Consider the following 23,829-nt stretch of genomic DNA (forward strand, 5'->3'; position numbering starts at 1 on the left):
ATTTAAATTTTTTAAAGCAGATATGTCAATAACATCTAAAAAGAAGCATGTTTGGTTAAATAAGTGTACCTCTAACTCTTCAAATAAGAAATTTTAATTTTCACCTGTCGAGAGTGGACCTGGAGGCCTGCAGCACCTGAACCTGGAGACTGATTCTAATTTTTTCATCAGATATGTCAATAAAATCCAAAAAGATGCATATTTGGTTTAATAAGTGTACCTCTAACTCTTCAAAAAAGAAATTTTAATTTTTACCTGTCTCCACAGTGGACCTGGAGGCCTGCAGCATCTGAACCTGGAGGCCGATTCTAATTTTTTCAGCAGATATGTCAATAAGATCCAAAAAGATGCATATTTTGTTTAATAAGTGTACCTCTAACTCTTCAAATAAGAAATTTTAATTTTACCTGTCTCCAGAGTGGACCTGGAGGCCTGCAGCACCTGAACCTGGAGGCTGATTCTAATTTTTTCAGCAAATATGTTAATAACATCCAAAAATAAGCATATTTGGTTTAATAAATGTACCTCTAACTCTTCAAATAAGAAATTTTAATTAAGGTTAGGTTCATTTTTAGGGTTTTTTTTAGCCCCAGGGGGCTAGAGGTTGGCGGCGACTTCTAAACTTAAAGTTAGTTTATAACCAAAAAAGCTTAAGTTTAAGAAATCATCTCTATTATTCAAGTGGTTCCTGAAAAAATTAAGGTTAGGTTCATGTTTAGGGTTTTTGGAGTCCCGGAGGGCTAGGGGTTGGCGGCAGGGGGATGACTTCTAAACTAGAAGTTAGTTTATAAGCATAAAAGCTTAAGTTTTAAAAATCATCTCTATTGGTCAAATGGTTCCTGAGAAAATTAAGGTTAGGTTCATATTTAGGGTTTTTTGGAGCCCCGGAGTCCTAGGGGTTGGCGGCAGGGGGTTGACTTGTAAACTAGAAGTTAGTTTATAAGCATAAAAGCTTAAGTTTAAAAAATCATGTCTATTGGTCAAATGGTTCCTGAGAAATTAAGGTTAGGTTCATTTTAGGGTTTTTTGGAGCCCCGGAGGGCTAGGGGTTGGCGGCAGGGGGGTGACTTCTAAACTAGAAGTTAGTTTTTAAGCATAAAAGCTTAAGTTTAAAAAATCTACTCTATTGGTCAAATAGTTCCTGAGAAAATTAAGGTTAGGTTCATTTTTAGGGTTTTTTGGAGCCCCGGAGGGCTAGGGGTTGGCGGCAGGGGGGTGACTTCTAAACTAGAAGTTAGTTTATAAGCATAACAGCTTAAGTTTAAAAAATCATCTCTGTTGGTCAAATTGTTCCTAAGAAAATTAAGGTTAGGTTCATTTTTAGGGGGTTTTTGAGCCCCGGGGGGCTAGGGGGTGGGGTTATCCAAAAAATGATTAAAAATACGTGAGCTACTACCCAAAAGTAAACTTTTATTCCCAATAACCTATAGTCTAACTTTAATACCTAGCCCAATAATCACGGAGTAAGCGAAAGTGGCAAAACTTCCCCCCCCCCTTACTTGTCAAACATGGGTTAAAATTCTATTTATCCAAAAATATTTAAATGCCCCTGAATACTTCATAAAAAATATTAGGTAAATGTTAAACATATTTTTTTTTATTTGTGGTTAATCTTATTATAAAATATACCTAATATTTTTAAAAATTAATGTTATACCAACTTATTTCTATCTTATATTAGATTTTGTATTAAAATGTCACTGTTTTTAGTTTTTAAAATAAAATACGAATTTTATTTCGGTCTTCCATTCATTCATATTATCCTTTCCAACCACTAGTAGACCTACAGACTGCTATCAGCTGCCAAGAGCTGAGCTGTGGATCACCTCCCCCACTAAGAAGTTCTTGAAGCTGTTGGTGATGACTTTGTCTGAAATGTTGATCAGCCTCCCCGGCCTGTAACTGAGTGTCAAGCAGGAACTTTTCACATGTCTGAACAGGACACTTGTACAGCAGACAGGAGGTGATGGACATGTGAGGGGAAGCAACTATTACGTCATCAAAGAGATCCTGACTTGCTCCTGGAGATTTTGAGATTTCTGTCTCCTGTTGATCATTCCCTAAGGGCTCGTACTTCAGCAAAGCAGAATCAGACATCTGAACAAAAAAAAAACTTTAATTAAGTAGGTAGTAAGGTAGGTAGGTAATTATTTTATCTATAATGCCGACATTTCTAGAAAATATATTTTATGTTTTGAAAGGAGGAGGGGAGGATGAGACACTTTTGTAAACCAAGCCTAAAAAATGAAGAAACTAAATCCAAAGGAATTACAGTGAGAACCAAAAAATGGCAGAGGAGTTGATTTAAAGCGAAAGCAGCTGGGTATTTTTTCAATTCGTGAAAGTAAGATACTTTAAATCATTACTAGCGGCTACGCCCCTAGAGGCCTCAAGGGGCACTTGAGGTGGGGAGAGTCGAATTTGATAACCTTATTTATTATTTTAGATATGAAAAGAATAAGTATAAAATAAAATTTTAGGGGGGGGGACGGAAATTTTTTTTTTGTTGGGGGGGGGGCGCCTCCCTATTTTTATCTTCACTTTTAAAAAATGAGAATTTTTTTGAGGGGGGTAATTTTTTCTAGGGGCGATTTCTTTTGTGATGGTGGTGGTACCTTCCCCCCAAATAGATATAAACCTTTCCGGGACCTATGAGAAGCTACCCTGTTAAGGAGAACCCGATCGGTTCAGCGGTTAGCGAGATCCTTCGGTACAAACACACAGACACACAAACAGACATCCTGTTACTTTAGTATAAGGATGATTTAAAATATGCATACCTATCGAATAGATGTTGTTAACGTAAAGTAGGACCTATTTCTTTCTTTACTATTTTTAGACTTATTTATTGATAAAATATTTAGTTTCTGACCAGTGCACATAGGGGCAACAAGGGGCAACAATTCACCACCCCCAAATCAAGTTTTAAACATTCTATGAGTATTATCATACCCAATGTACATCAGATTTCAAAGGAATCGTAAAAATACGCTTTATAAGTAAGCATTCTAATGCATGGAAGTCAAGAAATGCAAAAATTTTCTTACAGAAAAAGGCATACTTTTTGTGTTTCACCAACAATTTTAAAAGTATTATAAAATCTCTTAGAATTAACATAATTAGACAAAATAACTTCTGATGAGTCATGCATTACATATATTTTGACAGTATAAAAGAAAAAAACACAAATTGAAGAAATTAATCCTAAATAATTCTAGTTGAAGTCAAGATTTTAGTTTTTATTTGTTTGTTTTTTAATCAACATTTAAGAAGACAGTAAGAGGAAACATGTTTTCGCCGGGTGTCGCCGGCTAAAAAAAACGATATTTGATTACCCAAAGACATATTTTAATCGCCATTACTGGTTTCATTTACCCCCCCGCGCCCCCGTAGGGGTTTTTAGTAGGGTTGGGCCGGATACTTTTTTGGCCGGATATCGGATATCCGGCTAATTTCAAATGCCGGATATCCGGTAACCGGTCGGATATCCGGTTAACGCCGGATATCCGGCAAATATCCGGTTATCCGGCCAAATTACCAGATATTAAAGTAGTAAAAAGAAAATTTCTTCAGAAATCTTGTATAAATTTACATAAAGTTAAACTTATTCAGAAAAAATGTTCTTCTAGCTTCAATAATAAGAAAATTATAGCCATTTAAGATTTTAAAAAGCAGAGATTTTTGGTGTAAAGTGTAAAAAATTATAGAGCCGGATATCCGGCCGGATAGTTTCAATATCTGGTATCCGGCCGGATATTGAAAATGGCCGGATATCCGGCCACACCGGATATCCGGCCCAACCCTAGTTTTTAGCCCGTTTTCTGAACGTGGGTGCACGAAAAGCTTGTAAGAAAAGGCGTTTAAATGCGCTTTTAAAGTCAAAACTTAAGATATAATTCAAATAAATAAAAGACACAAAAACATAGACATATTGGGAAATATTTATTCTTACTTATAATTAAAGTTAATAATAAATATTTTCAAGTTCTATAGCACTAAATGATGGGAAGGAGAGGGGGGGGGGGGCAAACCTAAATCTAAACCTCTTTATGTTTGATGTTTTAATGTAACTAAATAATCGTTTCTATAGATTATTACAAATATCAGGGATCTAAAGGGATAAGACAAAGGTCAATAAATTGTTGTACATCCCCAATGATAATACACAAAATTACCCCTTGTGTAGATTAAAGTTAGTAGTTCAAACGTTTGAACACACAACTGTAAAACTTTGGGGACTAGTGTTATAAACAGCCCAATGTCCCCTACCTCACTGCGGAAAGATAAAGTTAATATGCAAATAACGTGAGTTTCTTATAATCATTTAAATCTGTCTGTCTATTGGTAATGCTTTGTTTTTAAATTATGTAGTTACAGGGTATTCATGTTTAAAGTCAGCAGTTTTATTTAGAAAGGAAGGGGACTGTTAATTACACTAGTCCCCAAACTTCAAAGTTTTATAATAACTTTTTATATTCGTTAGCATAAGAACTTCAGGAAAGGGGGGGGGGAAAATGTGGTGACTCGTCACACGACATACCAGCAATTTTATTTTGGATGCTACTCCCTTAGTTTTAGAGATAATTGGATGAAATCTTTTGGGCTGGGTCACTAATTACCCCAACTAGTGGTATCTTTAAAAAAAAACGGCGGCGGGACCGCCGCTCCCGCCGTCCGCCGCCGTTTTCCGCCGCCACCAAAAAAAAAATTTTTATTTCATTTCTCGCCGAATTAGGCAATTTAGAATCATTTGAGACCATGTTATTTTTTTCAAAAATTTTTCCCCTTACAAGCAACCCTGCGGGGGGACTTAGTCATTTTTTTCAAATTATCGTTTATCAAGGTATATCTTAAATACAGTAATTCTCCTGTGATTTTGAAGATATTGAAACAAAATCTTTTTAGGTTGGTAAGTTTAAAATATTTGAATTAAGAAAACGGCGGCGGGACCGCCGCTCCCGCCGTCCGCCGCCGTTTTCCGCCGCCACCAAAAAAAATTTTTTTATTGCATTTCTCGCCGAATTAGGCAATTTAGAATCATTTGAGACCATGTTATTTTTTTTCAAAAATTTTTCCCCTTACAAGCAACCCTGCGGGGAAACAAAATCTTTTCAGGTTGGTAAGTTTAAAATATTTGAATTAAGAAAACGGCGGCGGGACCGCCGCTCCCGCCGTCCGCCGCCAATTTCCGCCGCCAACAAAAAAATTTTTTTTTTGCATTTCTCGCCGAATTAGGCAATTTAGAATCATTTGAGACCATGTTATTTTTTTCAAAAATTTTTCTCCCTACTTCGTCATTTTTTCAAGGTATATCTTAAAATCAGTGGTACTCCTGTGCTTTAAAAGATATTTAAACAAAATATTTTTTTCAAATTCTCGTATATCAAGGTATATCTTAAATTCAGTACTTCTCCTGTGCTTTTGAAGATATTGGAACAAAATCTTTTTTGATGGGTCAGTAATAAATATTTGAATAATAAACGCCGTTTTCCGCCGCCAATTTTTTTTTCCATTTCTCGCCGAATTAGGCAATTTGGAATCATTTGAGACCATGTTATTTTTTTCAAAAATTTTTTTTGTTGGCGGCGGAAATTGGCGGCGGACAGCGGGAGCGGCGGTTCCGCCGGTCCCGCCGCCGTTTTCTTAATTCAAATATTTTTTAATTACCAACCTAAAAAGATTTTGTTTCAATATCTTCAAAATCACAGGAGAATTACCTACTGTATTTAAGATATACCTTGATAAACGATAATTTGAAAAAATGACTAAGTCCCCCCAGCAGGGTTGCTTGTAACGGGAAAATTTTTTGAAAAAAATAACATGGTCTCAAATGATTCCAAATTGCCTAATTCGGCGAGAAATGCAATAAAAAAAATTTTTTTGGTGGCGGCGGAAAACGGCGGCGGACGGCGGGAGCGGCGGTCCCGCCGCCGTTTTCTTAATTCAAATATTTTAAACTTACCAACCTGAAAAGATTTTGTTTCAATATCTTCAAAATCACAGGAGAATTACTGTATTTTAAGATATACCTTGATAAACGATAATTTGAAAAAAATGACTAAGTCCCCCCGCAGGGTTGCTTGTAAGGGGAAAAATTTTTGAAAAAAATAACATGGTCTCAAATGATTCCAAATTGCCTAATTCGGCGAGAAATGCAATAAAAAATTTTTTTTTGGTGGCGGCGGAAAACGGCGGCGGACGGCGGGAGCGGCGGTCCCGCCGCCGTTTTTTTTTAAAGATACCACTAGTTGGGGTAATTAGTGACCCAGCCCAAAAGATTTCATCCAATTATCTCTAAAACTAAGGGAGTAGCATCCAAAATAAAATTGCTGGTATGTCGTGTGACGAGTCACCACATTTTCCCCCCCCCCTTTAATTGATTTTTTATTGGATGGTTCATTAAGATGAGTGTCAAAACTTTCCAATCACTAATTGTCATCTACAGACAAATAATTTTGTAATATAATTTATTAAATATGTATTTATTAAATATGTATCAATATTGGGGATGTACATATTAATCGGTTATTGTTTTGTTCCTTAGATCCCTAGGTGTTAATATATAATACAAAGTAGCTTGATGTCTGTTTGTCTGTCCGCCCATCCCTTAAGATCTCGCTAACCACTAAACTGATTGAATTCTACTCTTCAGGGAATATATCTACTGGTCCTGTGGTTGTTTAAAGATCTTTTTCAAAAATAAAAATCCCCCTCAATTTTTTCATATTTCTATAATTAGGGTCGGTCCGTCCGTACGTCTGGTACAGTTAGCTCTTTTACTTAACTTAAACAGGCTAGAATTGTCCTATTGATCTCAAACTTTTCATGCTGATTTCTACAACAGTTAGGTACGACTTAGAAAGCACAGCAACTCTATAATCGTTACCAGAAAGTCCATACATCCATTTATAACAAGCTGATTTTTACTTTTTTGACAACAAATAATGGTTTTGAATGTTAAAAATATCCTATTCATCTGATCTTTTGAATACTGATTCCTATTTCAATAATGTCTATTGTTATAAGCGAAGCATCTCTATAATCAAGTCCTAAAAACGTAAGTATGTCCTTAAACAGTAACATATATTTAATCAGTTTTAATTACAATTTTGTATAGACATGCATTAATATTCAGTTCTGACACTTCACAAGTTTTAATGTTCGTTTGTCCTTCAATTTCAGAGCTTCGCTTCTTTCATGGATGTTGTCATCCTTGTTTAATTACCTCTTGGGGCAAATCCCCTAGAGGCTAGGGGCGAAGCCGCTAGTATACATATAAACAGTAAACAAGAATAATAATATCATTATAAATATAGATATTAGTTAATAAAAATAAAAAAACCCCATTTACACCATCCCCTCCCCTCCTACTGAAATGAATTCCATGACCCCAAATTTGACACTTTGCGGACTACAATTAACCTAGTTACACTTTAAAGGGCCCAAAAAGCTAGTGATAGGGTAGCTGCGCTACTAAAAAATTCTCATATTGCTCTGATAACCAAAACCCCTAATTAGACATTTTAAACACAAAATTCAAGATAGTTGATGGATAGATAGATGCAGGGCGACCACTCCGAAACCAAATAAATATAGTATTTTTATAGTATATATTTTTTAATCCATATAGTATATATAGTATATTTTTTAAAACTCATATAGTATGATATAGTATCGGACTTTAGTAATACATAGTATATACAATATACATCATCAATAATAACTTAAAGCATAGCTGTTATCAAAGCAATTTCATATATAAGGGGCTTACTCTGTGATTATTAGGCAAGGTATCAATGTGAGATTATAGGTTATTTAGGATAAAAGTTTACTTTTGGTTAGTATTTCACATATATTAAATCATTTTTTGGAAAGGTCTCAGGTTCAGGTGCTGGAAAGGTAAACAAATTTAGATTTCTGTTTGAAGAGTTAGAGATCAACTTATAAAACAAACTATGCATCTTTTTGGATGTTATTAACATAAATGAAGAAAAAATTAAAATAGTCCTCCAAGTTCTTGTCTTGCAGGCCTCCAGGTCCACTCTGGACAGGTTATAGATATTTTTTATTTGAAGAGTTAGAGGCCAACTAATAAAACAGAATATGCATCTTTTTGAATGCTATTAAAATATCTGAAGAAAAAATTAAAATCGGCCTCCATGTCCACTCTGGACAGGTAAAAAATTAAAATTTCTTATTTGAAGAATTAGAGGTCAACTTATAAAAAGAATATGCATCTTTTTGGATGTTATTAACATAACTGAAGAAAAAAATTAAAATCGACCTCTAAGTTCTGCTCCTGCAGACTCTGGACAGGTAAAAATAAAACTTCCCTAATTGAACAGTTAATGGTATATTTATTAAACAAAATGAGCTTATATTTGGATGTTCTTTATATATTTGAAATAAAAAATAAAATTGGCCTTCAGGTTTAGGAGCTGCAGGCCTCCAGGTGGACTCTGGACATGAATAAAATAAAAATTTTAAATTTAAGGAGTTAGAGGTTTATTAAACAACATAAACATTTCTATAGATGCTATTTATATGTTTAAAGAAAAAATGACAATCGACCTCCAGGTTTGATGCTGCAGGCCTCCAGGTGGACTATAGACAGGAAAAAATCAAAATTTCTTATTTATGTAGTTAGAGGTTAGTTTATAAAACACCATAAGCATCTTTTTAGATGTTATTTACATATCTGAAGAAAAAATACAAGGGGGGGGGGGGGAGTTCTGACACATTTGTGTAAACCTGGTATTTTGGCTTTATCTTTGTGAGAGGATAGGTTATTAAAGATAAAATCATTCTTATATGATGAATTTTCCCAAGTTGTAAGATTTTTTGGATAGGCCTCCAGGTTCCGGAGCTCCAGGCCTCAAGGTGGTCTCTGTACAGGTAAAAATGAAAAAAAAATTAGTTTGAAGAGTTAGAGGTCAGCATATGAAAGAAAGTGCATGTTTTTTCTTCAAATATGTGAATAACATTAAAAAAGAAGCATATTTTGTTTTATAAGTTGACCTCTAACTATTAAATATTTTTTTTTCATTTTTACCTGTACAGAGACCACCTGGAGGCCTGGAGCTCCGGATCCTGGAGGCCTATCCAAAAAATCTTAAAACTTGGGAAAATTAATCATATAGGAATGATTTTATCTTTAATAACCTATCCTCTCAGTCCAAAGATAAAGCCTATATACCAGGTTAACGCAAATGTGTCAGAACTCCCCCCCCCCCTCTTGACCTCTAGGTCAAGGTGCTGCAGGCTTCCATGTAGACTCTGTCCAGAGAAAACCTGGAGGCCTGAACTTGAACTCTTCAAATAAAAAATTTGAGTCTTTTACCTGTCCTGAATGAACCTGAACTTGGATCCTGATATGTTAATATTATCCAAATAAATGCATATTATGTTAGATTATATAAATAGACCTCTAACTCTTCATATAAGAAATTTGATTGTTTACCTGTTCAGAGTGGACCTAAAGGCCTGCAGGACCTGAACTAGGAGGCCGATTTATATATTTTCTTCACATATGTTAATAAGATCAAAAAAAAACATATTCTGTTTTATAAGTTTACCTCTAACTCTTAAAATAAGAAATTTGATTTTTTACTTTCCAGAATGGTCCTGGAGGCCTGCAGGGCTTGACCCTAAGGGCTAATTTTCAATTTTTTTCAGATATGTTAATAACATCCAAAAAGATGCATATTCTGTTTTATAGGTTGACCTCTAACTCATCAAACAAAAAAATTTTAACGACCAAGCTAATATTGCTTGATTCACTTCTACAAGAGAGAGGTGGATCAAGCCTCTCATGTTTCAGAAGCCGTAAGCCCACTGAAAATAAATAAAAGTGATCTTTTAAACTGTGATTAAAATGTCAAGGGACAGGCAAAAAATGTCGGAACAATCCTGCTGAGCATAGAGGAGCTGTGGTCGGACTGAGAATAAAGATTAATAGCTGTCTGGGGAGGCTAAAATAGACCCAGGATAAAGACATTATAATTTTTCTCAGTGACGTGAAGCTGTGCTGTGGGGCTAAGAATACTCCCGGGGGCCTGAAAATCCCTAAAATCCAAAGATGGGTCCATGGCGACTGTGTTGGTCCAGAAACTTATAATCTTGTTGTTGCAATGACTGAGAGGTCTGGTTTCCATTGCTGGAGCTGCGAAGGCTGTACAAGTGCATACAAACAGCTGAGCAATGCTTGTGCCGCCAATACCAGAGAAATAAATGAACTAAAACAAACCGTGGAAGATCTTAAATCCAAGACCAAGAAAAACGAAGATGACATTACTGCCACTAATGCAAATGTTGCATCTATTAAAAATGACCTGAAAGAAAGGAAAGAAGAAGCTCTATCATATTCTGAAAACACTGCTGATCAAGTGTTGAGAGAAATAACTGACCGAAATTCAAGGAAAAAAAACCTTGTCTTTTATGGTATACCTGAAGCTAATTCTGAACTGCCAGGACATATAAAAAAATGCCAGGATAAATTGGAAGTCCTAGAAGTTTTGTCTGAAGTTGATTGTGCTGTTGATATTGATACCAACGTTAAATTTGCTACAAGGCTGGGTAAAGTATCTGAGGAAACCAACGAACCAAGACCTCTATTAGTAGGGTTTGATACTGAAGAAATAAAAAACGAAATTATTGGAGCTGCCTATAAACTTAAATATTCTGAAATGAGTGATGTATCTATTGCACCTGATCTTACTGCCAAACAAAGAAAAGAAGAATCTCGTCTCAGAACTGAAGCCAATAAAAGAAACGAAGAAATGGATCCTGAAGATGCAAAAAACTGGACATGGAGGCTAGTGGGGCCACGTGGAGAACAAAAGCTTATAAAACAACGGAAGAAGGAGCAAGAGCCACAAAAAGCACAGATAAGGCAAAAGAGAAAGAGGCCAACAAGGACAGCCAATCTAGACAAGGACGAGAGCGAAGAAAGCCAGGAGGACATTCTTCCCCCAGCAAAGAAACAATAAAAATACTGTATTCCAATGTTCGTGGTTTACAATCTAAACTACAAGAACTTAGCTGCCAAGCATATGAACTTAAACCTGACATTATATTATTATGTGAAACATGGTGCAATAATTTTACCTCTAGTGATATTTTAAACATTCCTGGTTATTGTATTGATAATTCATTGAGAAAAGACAGAGTAGATACAGCTCATGGAATTGGTGGTGGATTAATTGTGTACGTTAAAATTGGCCTGACAGTTTTAGAACATGACTTTAATAGTGATTTTAATCAATACAACTCTTTTAAACTTTACAGTAATGACGGAGGCCATGTGAAATTTGTTACAGTGTACAAATCCCCAAACAGTGACAATGAAAACATTGACAAATTATGTGAACTAGTCCAAACAATGGATAATAATACATTTATGATTGGTGACTTTAACTTTCCTGGCATCAGGTGGAATGATAAAATGGCGGATAGTAAAGGCAGAAAATTTCTCAACACAATCATTGAGAACAACATCCACCAAGCTGTTGAAGAGCCAACCCATATCAAAGGTAACATTTTAGACCTTGTTCTGACAAAAAACCCTGAGCTAATTGTTGATTTGAGTGTATTGGACAACCTCAGTAAAAGTGACCACAATATGATATTACTTGAAATTCAAACCAATGTCTCTAAAAACACTACCAACGAGAAGATTTTTGATTGGAACAAAGCAGATTTCAATGGAATAAAAAATGGCATGAGCGAAGTGAATTGGAAAAATGAATTTCATAATAAATCTGCCTCTGAAATGTGGGCTACCCTGAAAAGTAAAATTGATAATCTGCAAGAAAAGTTTGTACCCAGAAAAAACCGTAGGTCTCCAGGGAAACCTCCATGGATGAATAAGCACATTCTTACAATGATAAGAAAAAAAAGAAGACTGTACAAAGTCAGTAAAAGTGACCAAACTAAGTATAATGACTATGTAGCGCAAGAAAAACAAATAAGAAATGCAGTGAGAAAGGCCAAAAAAAGTTATGAGAAACACATCTCAAAAACATCAAACAGCAGTGATAAAAAGTTCTACTCTTACGTTAAAAGTCGTACTAAAGTTAAGACAAGTATTGGTCCACTCAAAGATGAGAATAGTGAAACTCATTCAGAACCAAAACAAATGGCAGAAATACTAAATAACTTTTTTAGTGGTGTATTCACAAGAGAAGACACAAATAACATCCCAGAACCAGAAGCTCATGAATTTAATGAGAGACTTGAATTTGTAAACTTTACTCGAGAAAAGGTGATGGCAAAGATAGACAAACTCAAAAATGGCTCTGCTCCTGGCAATGATAAAATTGAGGTTGTACTTTTAAAGGCTGTAAAATCTGAAATTGCTGAACCTTTAACTATGATTTATACCAAATCTTTCCAAACAAACGACATTCCTGCTGATTGGAAAGATTCTAACATCACACCTGTCTTCAAGAAAGGATCCAAAAGCAATCCTTCAAATCACAGACCTCTTGCAATGACTCCAATTCCATGTAAAATAATGGAATCTATTATAAAAGACGACATTGTTGCCCACCTTGAAGAACAGAACCTGATCAGATCTAGTCAACATGGATTTACCAAGAATAGAAGTTGTGCAACTAATCTTCTTGAATTTTTTGAAAAGGTTTGTCAAATTTTTGATGAAGGTGATTCTGTTGATCTTATCTACCTTGACTATGCCAAAGCATTTGACAAAGTTCCCTTCCAAAGGCTAATTGTTATACTTAAAGCTCATGGCATCAATGGCAACCTTTTGAAATGGATTGAAAACTGGATTTCTGGCCGCAGACAGAGAGTTGTCCTAAATGGTGTGTTCTCAGAATGGATTGAAGTTCTTTCAGGTGTACCACAGGGAAGTATCCTTGGTCCAATCCTGTTCATAATTTTCATCAATGATATTGATTGTAAAATACTTATAGATTTGATGAAAAAGTTTGCAGACGACACCAAAGGAGCCCACAAAATAACCAGTGATAAGGACAGAAAGATTATTCAAACAACACTTGATAATCTTTTCAATTGGAGTATTCAGTGGGGCATGGAATTCAATAAAAGTAAATGCAAAGTTATGCATATTGGACGTAAAAACCCTAAATTTGAGTACTTTATTGACAATGTTAAACTCCAGAAAATTGACAGTGAAAAAGATCTTGGTATTCTAACCTCCAGCACATTAAAACCATCGCAACAATGTCAAGAAGCTGCAAGAAAAGCCAACTTTGTTCTCAACCAGACCCTGAAAGCTTTTCATTACAGAGATAAAACAGTGTTTCTTCAACTGTATAAACGCTATATTCGGCCCCACCTGGAATTTTCTACAGTAACTTGGAACCCCTGGACTGCTGCAGATGTTGAAATACTAGAACAAGTCCAGAAGAGAGCTGTAAACTCTATCTGTGGCTTAAATAGCTCAAATTATGCTGATAAACTGAAGGAACTAAAAATCACATCATTGGAGGACAGACGTACCAGATTTGACATGATCCAAGTCTACAAAATTCTCAACAAAGTTGACAAAGTTGAAGAAAACATCTGGTTTACAAGAGCAAATGTTAATTTGGGAAGAGTCACTAGACTAGCTGCCAACCCACTCAACCTGAAGAAAAAACGGGTAAACACAGATGTCTACAAAAACTTTTTTTCCAATAGGGTCATCGACCTATGGAACAATCTACCAGATAACGTAAAATCTGCAAGAAACCTGTACATTTTCAAGAAAGAATATGATAAACTTTAAAGACTTTTAACAAAACCGTTAATGTGAAGAATATTCTATTAGTTGTACTTATATCTGTGATAAAATTAACATGTTTTGATGATGCCCTAATATTCTCGATATGCTCCAGTAGGGGCCATGAGAATTATATAAACATAAACATAAACCAGTCCAGAGTTGACCTGGTGGCCTGCAGGACCAGAACTTTGAGGCCAATTTTAATTTTTTTCTTCAGATATGTTAATAACATCCTGAAAAATGCATATTTTGTTTAATAAGTTGATCTCTAAATTTTACAATTTTTTTACCTGTCCAGAAACCACCTTTTTCCTACCTGAACCTGGAAACTTACCCAAAAAATATTGAATACAAGTGAACTACTACCCAAAAGTAAATTTTTGTCCCAAATAAATACCCTATAGTCTCACATTAATACCTAGCCTAATAATCACTAAGTAAGCGAAAGTGGCAAAACTTACCCCTCACCCTTAAGTTAACTCTATGAAAAATAACTGATATTTATATCATAATCACAAACAAAAATATATTTTATAGGATTTTCTTCATCTTTATGCATTTTAGTCGTATCACAGTATCTTATGAGCCCCCCGCAGGGGCTAGAAATAGGAGAAAACCTACTGTGAAAATAAGACAAAACGCTCCTGAAGAGGCGTTGTCACAAAACTGACAATATTCCTTTTTTGTTATATAAATGTAATATTATATAGTATATATAGTAAATTTTAGTCAAGTAAAGGTTAAAATATATAGTATATATAGTAAATTTTGGTCATATAGTATGATATAGTATCCAAATTCATCCTATATAGTATAAATAGTATATATAGTATGCAGTGGTCGCCCTGTAGATGGATAGGTAGATGAATAGATATATGAATAGATATATGGATAGATAGATGGATAAGTAAATAGATAGACAGATTGATAGATGGATGGATAGATAGAGGGATAGATTGATGGATGGATAAATTGATAGTTGATGGATAAAGAGATGAATAGATAGAGGGATTGATTGATGGATGGATAAATTGATAGTTGATGGATAAAGAGATGAATAGATAGAGGGATAGATAAATGGATCGATATATAGATGAATAGATAGATGGATAGATAGATGGATAGATAGATGGATAGATAGATGGATAGATAGATGGATAGATAGATGGATAGATAGATGGATAGATAGATGGATAGATAGATAGATGGATAGATAGATGGATAGATAGATGGATAGATAGATGGATAGATAGATGGATAGATAGATGGATAGATATATGGATAGATATATGGATAGATTGATGGATAGATAGATGGATAGATTGATGGATAGATAGATGGATAGGGTAAGGGGTGACTATTTTCGGGAGGGGTTAATCTGGTAATTTTCTATCTACCTTCATAATAATAGGTAGATGAATAGATATATGGATAGATAGATGGATAAGTAAATGGATAGACAGATAGATAGATGGATAAGTAAATGGATAGACAGATAGATAGATGGATGGGTAGATAGAGGGATAGATTGATGGATGGATAAATTGATAGTTGATGGATAAAGAGATGAATAGTTGATGGATAGATAGATGGATCGATAGATAGATGGATAGACAGATGGATAGATAGATGGATAGATAGATAGATAGATGGATAGATAGATAGATAGATAGATAGATAGATGGATGGATAGATAGATGGATAGATAGATGGATAGATAGATGGATAGATAGATGGATAGATAGATGGATAGATAGATGGATAGACAGATGAATAGATATATGGATAGATAGATGGATAGATTGATGGATAGATAGATGGATAGGGTAAGGGGGGGCTATTTTCGGGAGGGGTTAATCTGGTAATTTTCTATCTACCTTCATAAAATGACCTTTATCTCCATGTTCCTTTCATATGACAGAAAAAAAACATAAAAGCAAAGGGGGGGGGTAAAATGTGGTGACTCGTGCCACGACATACCAGCAATTTTATTTTGGGTGCTACTCCCTTAGTTTTAGAGATAATTGGATAAAATCTTTTGGGCTGGGTCAGTAATTACCCCAACTAGAGGTATCTTTCAAAAAAAACGGCGGCGGGACCGCCGCCCGCCGCCGTTTTCCGCCGCCACCAAAAAAAAATTTTTTTTTTGCATTTCTCGCCGAATTAGGCAATTTGGAATCATTTAAGACCATGTTATTTTTTTCAAAAATTTTTCCCCTTACAAGCAGCCCTGCGGGGGGACTTAGTCATTTTTTTCAAATTCTCGTATATCAAGGTATATCTTAAATACAGTACTTCTCCTGTGATTTTGAAGATATTGAAACAAAATCTTTTTAGGTTGGTAAGTAAAAAATATTTGAATCAAGAAAACGGCGGCGGGACCGCCGCCACCGCCGTCCGCCGCCGTTTTCCGCCGCCAACTAAATTTTTTTTTTTTGCATTTCTCGCCGAATTAGGCAATTTGGAATCATTTGAGACCATGTTATTTTTTTCAAAAATTTTTCCCCTTACAAGCAGCCCTTTCAAATTCTCGTATATCAAGGTATATCTTAAATTCAGTACTTCTCCTGTGCTTTTGAAGATATTGGAACAAAATCTTTTTTGATGGGTCAGTAATAAATATTTGAATAAAAAATCACAGGAGTACCTACCACTGAATTTAAGATATACCTTAATGTACAAAAAAGTCCCCCTGCTGCTTGTAAGGGGAAAAATTTTTGAAAAAAATAACATGGTCTCAAATGATTCCAAATTGCCTAATTCGGCGAGAAATGCAAAAAAAATAATTTTTTGTTGGCGGCGGAAAACGGCGGCGGACGGCGGGATCGGCGGTCCCGCCGCCGTTTTCTTAATTCAAATATTTTTTACTTACCAACCTAAAAAGATTTTGTTTCAATATCTTCAAAATCACAGGAGAAGTACTGTATTTAAGATATACCTTGATATACGAGAATTTGAAAAAAATGACTAAGTCCCCCCCGCAGGGCTGCTTGTAAGGGGAAAAATTTTTGAAAAAAATAACATGGTCTCAAATGATTCCAAATTGCCTAATTCGGCGAGAAATGCAAAAAAAAAAATTTTTTTGGTGGCGGCGGAAAACGGCGGCGGGCGGCGGGAGCGGCGGTCCCGCCGCCGTTTTTTTGAAAGATACCTCTAGTTGGGGTAATTACTGACCCAGCCCAAAAGATTTTATCCAATTATCTCTAAAACTAAGGGAGTAGCACCCAAAATAAAATTGCTGGTATGTCGTGGCACGAGTCACCACATTTTACCCCCCCCCCTTTGTTTGTTGTTAAATTACATACAAAAAAATATAAAATGAAATTTTTGTGAGATGAATTTTAAGGGTACTAAATAATTAAATCCCCTTTTTGGTTGATTTGCCCCAATGTGCAGTGCAACAAAAATGGTAATAAAATAAAAGTTCTATATTAGTTAGCTTCTAGGTTTTTTTTATGCTGTTGAAATCAAAATCCCCCATCATAAATCTAAATAAATTACCATAGAATCATAATCTCCATTGTCGACAAATTCATCCGGAGTAATTGTTGCGTCAGAATTATCTTCTTCGTCTTCAACTTTTTCTTCAATACTATCCTCCTCATTCTCCTCTTTAAACACTGGTATGTCTGGATTATCGTGAAATTTGGAAATATGTCGCGCCAGAACACCTTTGCGTATGAATTCCTTTCCACAAATATGACATGAACACGGTGCTGCTTTAAGTTTCGACTTCTTTTTCTTCTTTAGAGCCTTTTTGCCATCTTTAGGTTGAACAGATGATTTGAAACCGTGGATTTGTCTTCTGTGTTCCATTTGTACACACTTATATTTAAACACTTCGTCACAATTAGGACAAGGATATGAGTCAAGTTTAGTGGCTACACTTTGATGGTTAACTAAGTTACCTCTGATGTGAAAACCCTTTCCACAACCTTCACAAGAATACCGTTTCTCTTCGCCATCATGATTAGCTATGTGAGCATACATAGCATACTTTTGTATGAAGCCTTTGTTGCATATTGGACAGTTAAATGGCTTCTCTCCTGTCAAATATATATTATGATATAAATGTTAAAAAATATTTATAAAAAAGTCAGACGTTTTAGCTGATTTTGTCTTAGTTAGGTCTTTGACCTTTAAAATGCAACAAGAGAGGGGTAGGTTTCTGGTAGAATCCGTAAAGGTGTGTGTTTTAAGCAGGGTGTCGGAGCAGTATAATTTTGATACGGCTCCGGCACAGGCTCCAGCTCCAGCTCCGGCTCCGACCTTAAAATCAATATAAAATATTTTGCTTCTATTTGATTAAAGGTATATAAAAGTAGAAGGATGTGTGTCTATTTGTTAAGTAACAATAGTTTTTCAGTTTATTATATGGAAATAGACCGTTGCCAAATTGTAATATTACTTTAAAAAATCATTTTTAGCTAATCCGGAGCCGGAGCCGTTTTTAACGAAAAATCCGGCTCCGGATCCACCATAAATGTTGCTGCTCCCGGCTCCGAAACACTGGTTTTAAGGCTTAAAAATTGTAGTAGAACGATAATATTTGCTAAATATGTGTATTTCTTATTGAAAAGAACATTAGACAAATTTTTTTTCTTAAAGTTCTACTACTGTTTTTTTACTTTTAACACATAACCTTTACGGATTTACCAGAAACTACCCCTCTCTTTATCGATAATTGATTTAACTAATAGGTTGGTTTTATCAGATTAAATATGTTTTCTGCAAAACATATAAAAATGGAACAAAGTAAAATACAATAAAAGATTTTTCGAACATATACTTTTTTTGATAAGATATGAAAAATCTTAATTATTTATTGCGTTAATGCAACCATCTCGTAATCAATGTATAGATGGCATTTAGAATTCGAGTAATCCTTGGTAGGTCTATTGTCCCTAAATCGAACTAAAAGTTGAAAAACGGCTAACGGCTAAGCAGTTTAGCCGTTTTGAAACATATTTTTGCTTTAAATCATGTAAAAGGATACAATAAACGGCTGAACTTACTTTTCCATCTTTTTGTTCGATTTAGGGAAAATAGACCTACCTAGGATTACTCATGCAAAATTTCAGGTCGAAATTCGAATTCTAAGTGCCCTTTATACATTGATTGCGAGATGGTTGCATTAATCCCCCCCCCCCCCCTATAAATATATTTATATTATAGCACAATATATTCCTGTGTGTAGCCGTTTGTGATCTCTCATTACATTTTTCAAGGAGAAAGCTTTGTGACATATATCACAAGAGTATGGCTTCTCCCCTGTGTGTACCCGCATGTGTTTATTAAGTGTACTTTTGTCATAAAGAACTTTGCCACAAACGTCGCATTCACTCATTTTGTTTGGATATTTGTATCTCTTTGTTGAACCTTTCTTTTCTTCCTTGTTCTAAAAAGTAAATTTTTTTAATTAACACTTAAAATTGGAGATCCCGTAAATTAATAACCTAAAGAGAAGGTTGCATGGTATATGCAACCAAGTTAAATTTTCTCCTTTTAGTAAAAATAGTTCATAAAGCTTACCCTGAATATCTTACTATGGAAAATCTACACTCCTGCTTCGACTATTTTTACGTGAATTAAAACTTTAATTACCTAAATGACTTTAAATAAATTTAAAAAGTGTTTTGCCGAATATAGAAATAATAAAAGGTTAAGTAAAATTTTCTTCATCTGGAACGTAGTTATACAATTAACAATTCAGTTGGTAAGTAAATCTTTAGACTTGAAAAATATACGTTAAAGTCGATTAATTATGTTGATATGTAGTTTTTAAAAAAATCCTCCAATTCCTCTGCACTTGGCCCTGCCAACCCTAACATCCTTCACCTCAAACACCTTGGTCCAAATTGCATTTCCTATCTCACTAAACTTTTCAACCTCTCCATCTCCGCTGCTAACATCCATGCCATTTGGAAACTATCCAAAATCATTGCCCTCCTAAAACCTGGTAAAGCCCCTGACCTTTCCACCTCCTACCACCCAATCTCCCTCCTCTTCTGTCCTGCAGCAAAAGTCCTTGAACGACTACTCCTTCCCTACCTAAAACAATTCCTTTTCACCCACCCCTCACAACACGGATTTAAACCCCTCCATTCCACCACCTCCTCCCTCCTCAACCTTTCCACCACCATTGCCAATGGTTTCAACCAAAACCTCCCTCCCAGCCGCACAACTGTTGCCTCCATCGACCTATCCAAAGCATTTGACTGCATCCCCATCCACCTCCTTCTCCAAAAAATCTCCTCCTCCAACCTTCCTCCCAACATCATCAGATGGCTGTCCTGCTACTTGTGTGGCAGTATGCACACCCGTTTGTTGTGACCAGCGAAGTAGAATATTCAAGTGAAATGATATAATTCTAAAGTCCCTTGATTTCAAATAATCACACAACATTAAAAACTAAATTATAACTGTAAACGTGCTGTCAAACTAGTTGTACATTTACTGTGCGCGAAAATGCCGCGTACATTTGTCAACGCTGGGTTGCCAATTAAATGTTTTTATAATAAAATAAAATCGCTTTTTACATTAAATTACATTGGTACTTACTAGTAAAAGTATGGTGTGTATTAAAAAATATTTTTTTCATCATTTAACAGGGTTGCCGTAAAACTTTCACTCCAAAATATATTTCATAAAGGGGGGGGGGGGGGGGCAAAAGTGACACTTTTTGAAACCAAAACTAAGAGTCAACAAAGGAACTGAACTAAAAAAAGGGTTACAGGTCTGAGATTTTGCATGGCAGTTGCTTTATAGGGGTACAATAGGAACTGTGAAGAAACGGCGGCGCAACCGCCGAAAACCGCCGTAATTTTTGTTGCCTTTTCTCGGCGGTTTTCGGCGGTTGCGCCGCCGTTTCTTCACAGTTCCATATTGTACCCCTATAAAGCAACTGCCATGCAAAATGTCAGACCTGTAACACTTCTTTTAGTTAAGTTCCTTTGACTTTTAGTTTTGGTTTCAAAAAGTGTCACTTTCGCCCCCCCCCCCCCACATTCCCCCTGCCCTCACCTCCTCCTATGCCGACGACCTTAACTCCTTCCACTTCTCTCCTAACATCCCTCAGTCAGTTGAATCCATCAACTCCCACTCTGACTCAATCGCTGACTGGGCCTCCACCAACGTCCTCTCCATCGCCCCCAACAAATCCACCCTTTTAACTCCCGACTGCAAGCACCAATCCAACCTACATCCTCAAGTCTAAATCAACGGCTCCACCCTTCCCCTTGAGAAAACCCCTAAATCCTTGGAGTTACCTTTGACACCTTATTCTATTTTAGTTCCCATGTCTCCACCATTTCCTCAAAAATTTCCTCCCGCCTTAGAATCCTCAAATGTCTGGCTGGCACCAAATGGGGCCACAAGAAGGAGACCCTCCTCACCACCTACAACACCCTCCTCCACCCCATCACCACCCATGCCTGTCCTGTTTGGTACCCTAACACCTACAAAAACAACATTGACAAACTCCAAGTCCTCCAAAACCAAGCCCTCCGCATCTGTACTGGTTGCACTAAAAAATCTCCTATCAGCCACCTCCACCAAGAAACCAAAATCCTACCAGTACGGAACCACCTTTCCCTTTTATGTTCCCAATACCTAGCCTCCCCCTCCGTCCCTCCCACAACGTCACAACCCCCCCTGGCCCTAGATCCAAAAATTCCACACTTCAATCCATGTTTCTTCCCACCCTCCAACCTTTTCTTTCCCCCCGACAACACCCTCCTTCCTACAAACTACAAATCCACAATCTATTCTCCAGACTCCACACCTCTGCTGTCACCCAAGCCATAAATTCCTACCCCCCTAATCCTGTCCTCAACCACGCCCCCCCCCCCCCCTCCCAGACATCAACCCTTCCGAGATCCAACTTCCCAGGCACTACAGAACCATCTTCTCCCAATTAAGATCCAACTATTGTCCTAAACTCCAAAGCTACCTCCATTCCATCAACGCTTCTCCTTACCCCCAACTGCCCATCCTGTCCCGCCAATCCTACCCCAGAAGTTGAAACTGTCCAACACCTTTTTTCATGCTCAAATAATCCCACAAATCTCACTCCTATGGACATTTGGCAAAATCCCACCCATGTAGCTGCCTTCCTCTCCACCATCCAAGTTTCACTAGCCTTCCTCCTCTCCAACGCCCCCCTCCAGAGCCCCCACCATCCTACTAATGACAACCCGGACTGGAAACGGACAACGAACAGCCAATACAACAACATATGTAGTTTAATAATTTACCTTCATGATCGAATTGCGTTGTACGTATCTATATCTAGTTTATCAAACTTAATAATCAAAGATACATTTTAACAATTAATATCTAAAATATAATTCATTACCTACATCTTTTTTTTATTTTGAGATATAACGCATTACACTTTATTCTATAATCACAAATAAACATGTGAGAATTGAAATTCTTTTTGGCGCGAATTTATTTATTTGATGCAAAATATCAGGGACGTTTGAATAAAAGAAAGAATTATTTAAAACAATTCGATATTGCACATTTATTGCTGTAGCATTTGATTATTCACTTAATTCTATTATTACTCGTTGTTTTAATTTGACATATAACTCAAAATTACGAATTTCAAGAATCATGCATTGAGGTGCGCAAAAAAATATTTAATGCCGCGTGAGTTTTATTCAAATAATTGTCGTCTTACTTAATAATTTTTTTCATATATGGAACGTGAGTTAAGTTTTTAATTTAAATCTGAGAGGCTCTCCATTGGAGGGGAAAGGCAAGGGATAGATAAAAGATTTCTAAATAGGTTCTCTAATATAAAGTAGTAAGGTTATTTTTTCTGAAGCTAAAGATCCCAGAAAATACTGGTCGAATTGGGTTGTACTTTTAGGGGAAGCTGTATAAGTGTATTGTGGTGCTTTTTAAGCTTTTTCCTGACCTACCCTGCATCCGCCTATATGATTGAGGCGAAGCCTTTAGTTTATATTTAAAGTACAAGAGTTAAAGTTTGAAGCTAGATATCTTTGAATCAAGCTGTTGTCATTATGTACGACTGACGTTTTGTCAAATCTTCATAGCTAGGTGCTGCTTCTTCAGCATCGAAAAAGCCGCATTTCGTAGGTGATGAAGCTCAGGACTAGGTATAACCAACAAGCAAAATAAATATAAAATAATATTTCGGGGGCAAATGGAGAGGTCGTCAATTTTACGATGTGTTGCCCCCCAACGACAGCTGAAAAACATGTATATGTTTTGTGATTGGTAAAAGCTGGATGAAGCTGCCGATCGACGATGTGGTAAATCATTAGGCCTCAAACCTCCACAAAACAATAGGAGCATTCTATGAATATGGAACTCAGACTGTCTATATTTTCTCTAGCACATACTAACAGACATCTGAGTACTCAGGGTCTGCTATTCAGCCAATTGATTCGAATTGAAAATACCGCAAAATTTAATATTTTGTTGGAGTAAGGTTGGAGTAAGACTTACTTAAGTGAAGTGGAGTGGGTAAGAAGGGGAGGAAAAAGAGAAGGGAGTTGTGGGGAAATTTTCCTTTAGAATTGTTTGTCAGGGTACATGGCAGATTTACCACTAGCAAAAATACAGTGATATTACTGTCATAAACACAGTGATTTGCTGTCATAAACACAGTTTTACTGTCAAATTCACACCTGCGTTTTTATAGGGGGTATGACAAAAATACAGTTATTGCACTGGCATATTCACAGTTTTGCTGTCAATTATACACCTACATATTGACAAAAATACATCTATTAAATTTATAATTTGTCAATTATACACCTACATATTGACAAAAATACATCTATTAAATTTATAATTTGTCAATTATACACCTACATATTGACAAATATACATCTATTATACCTACTTATTTATCCATAATATTTAATACATCTATTACATAAAGATACATTATTATTCTAAAAGTGAAAATATTGCCAAAAATACAGCTAAAACGAAATTGACAAAAACACACCCAATATTTGTCAAAAACACAGTGGCTGTACTTTTGCTAGTGGTAAAAGTGGCAGCACCCCGTTTGTCAGAATCACATTCCCTTTTCCATC

General features: G+C 36.0%; 1 protein-coding gene across 1 annotated transcript; it reads right to left on the bottom strand.

Moving 5' to 3' along the window:
* Nucleotides 1–1,629: 1,629 nt before the first annotated feature.
* On the bottom strand, nt 1,630–22,119 carry LOC145316566 (uncharacterized). Its single transcript, XM_080157151.1, has 4 exons — nt 22,006–22,119; nt 18,936–19,148; nt 17,252–17,794; nt 1,630–2,097 (listed from the first exon to the last, which is right to left on the bottom strand). Exons 1-4 carry the CDS (start codon nt 22,009–22,011, stop codon nt 1,759–1,761), a joined length of 1,101 nt encoding a protein of 366 aa, XP_080013277.1. The 5' UTR covers nt 22,012–22,119; the 3' UTR covers nt 1,630–1,758.
* Between the last annotated feature and the right edge of the window lie 1,710 nt (nt 22,120–23,829).

Source organism: Acartia tonsa, chromosome 4, assembly GCF_053477335.1.
Source record: "Acartia tonsa isolate MP-2025a chromosome 4, ASM5347733v1, whole genome shotgun sequence".
Classification (NCBI taxonomy): Eukaryota; Metazoa; Arthropoda; class Copepoda; order Calanoida; family Acartiidae; genus Acartia; species Acartia tonsa.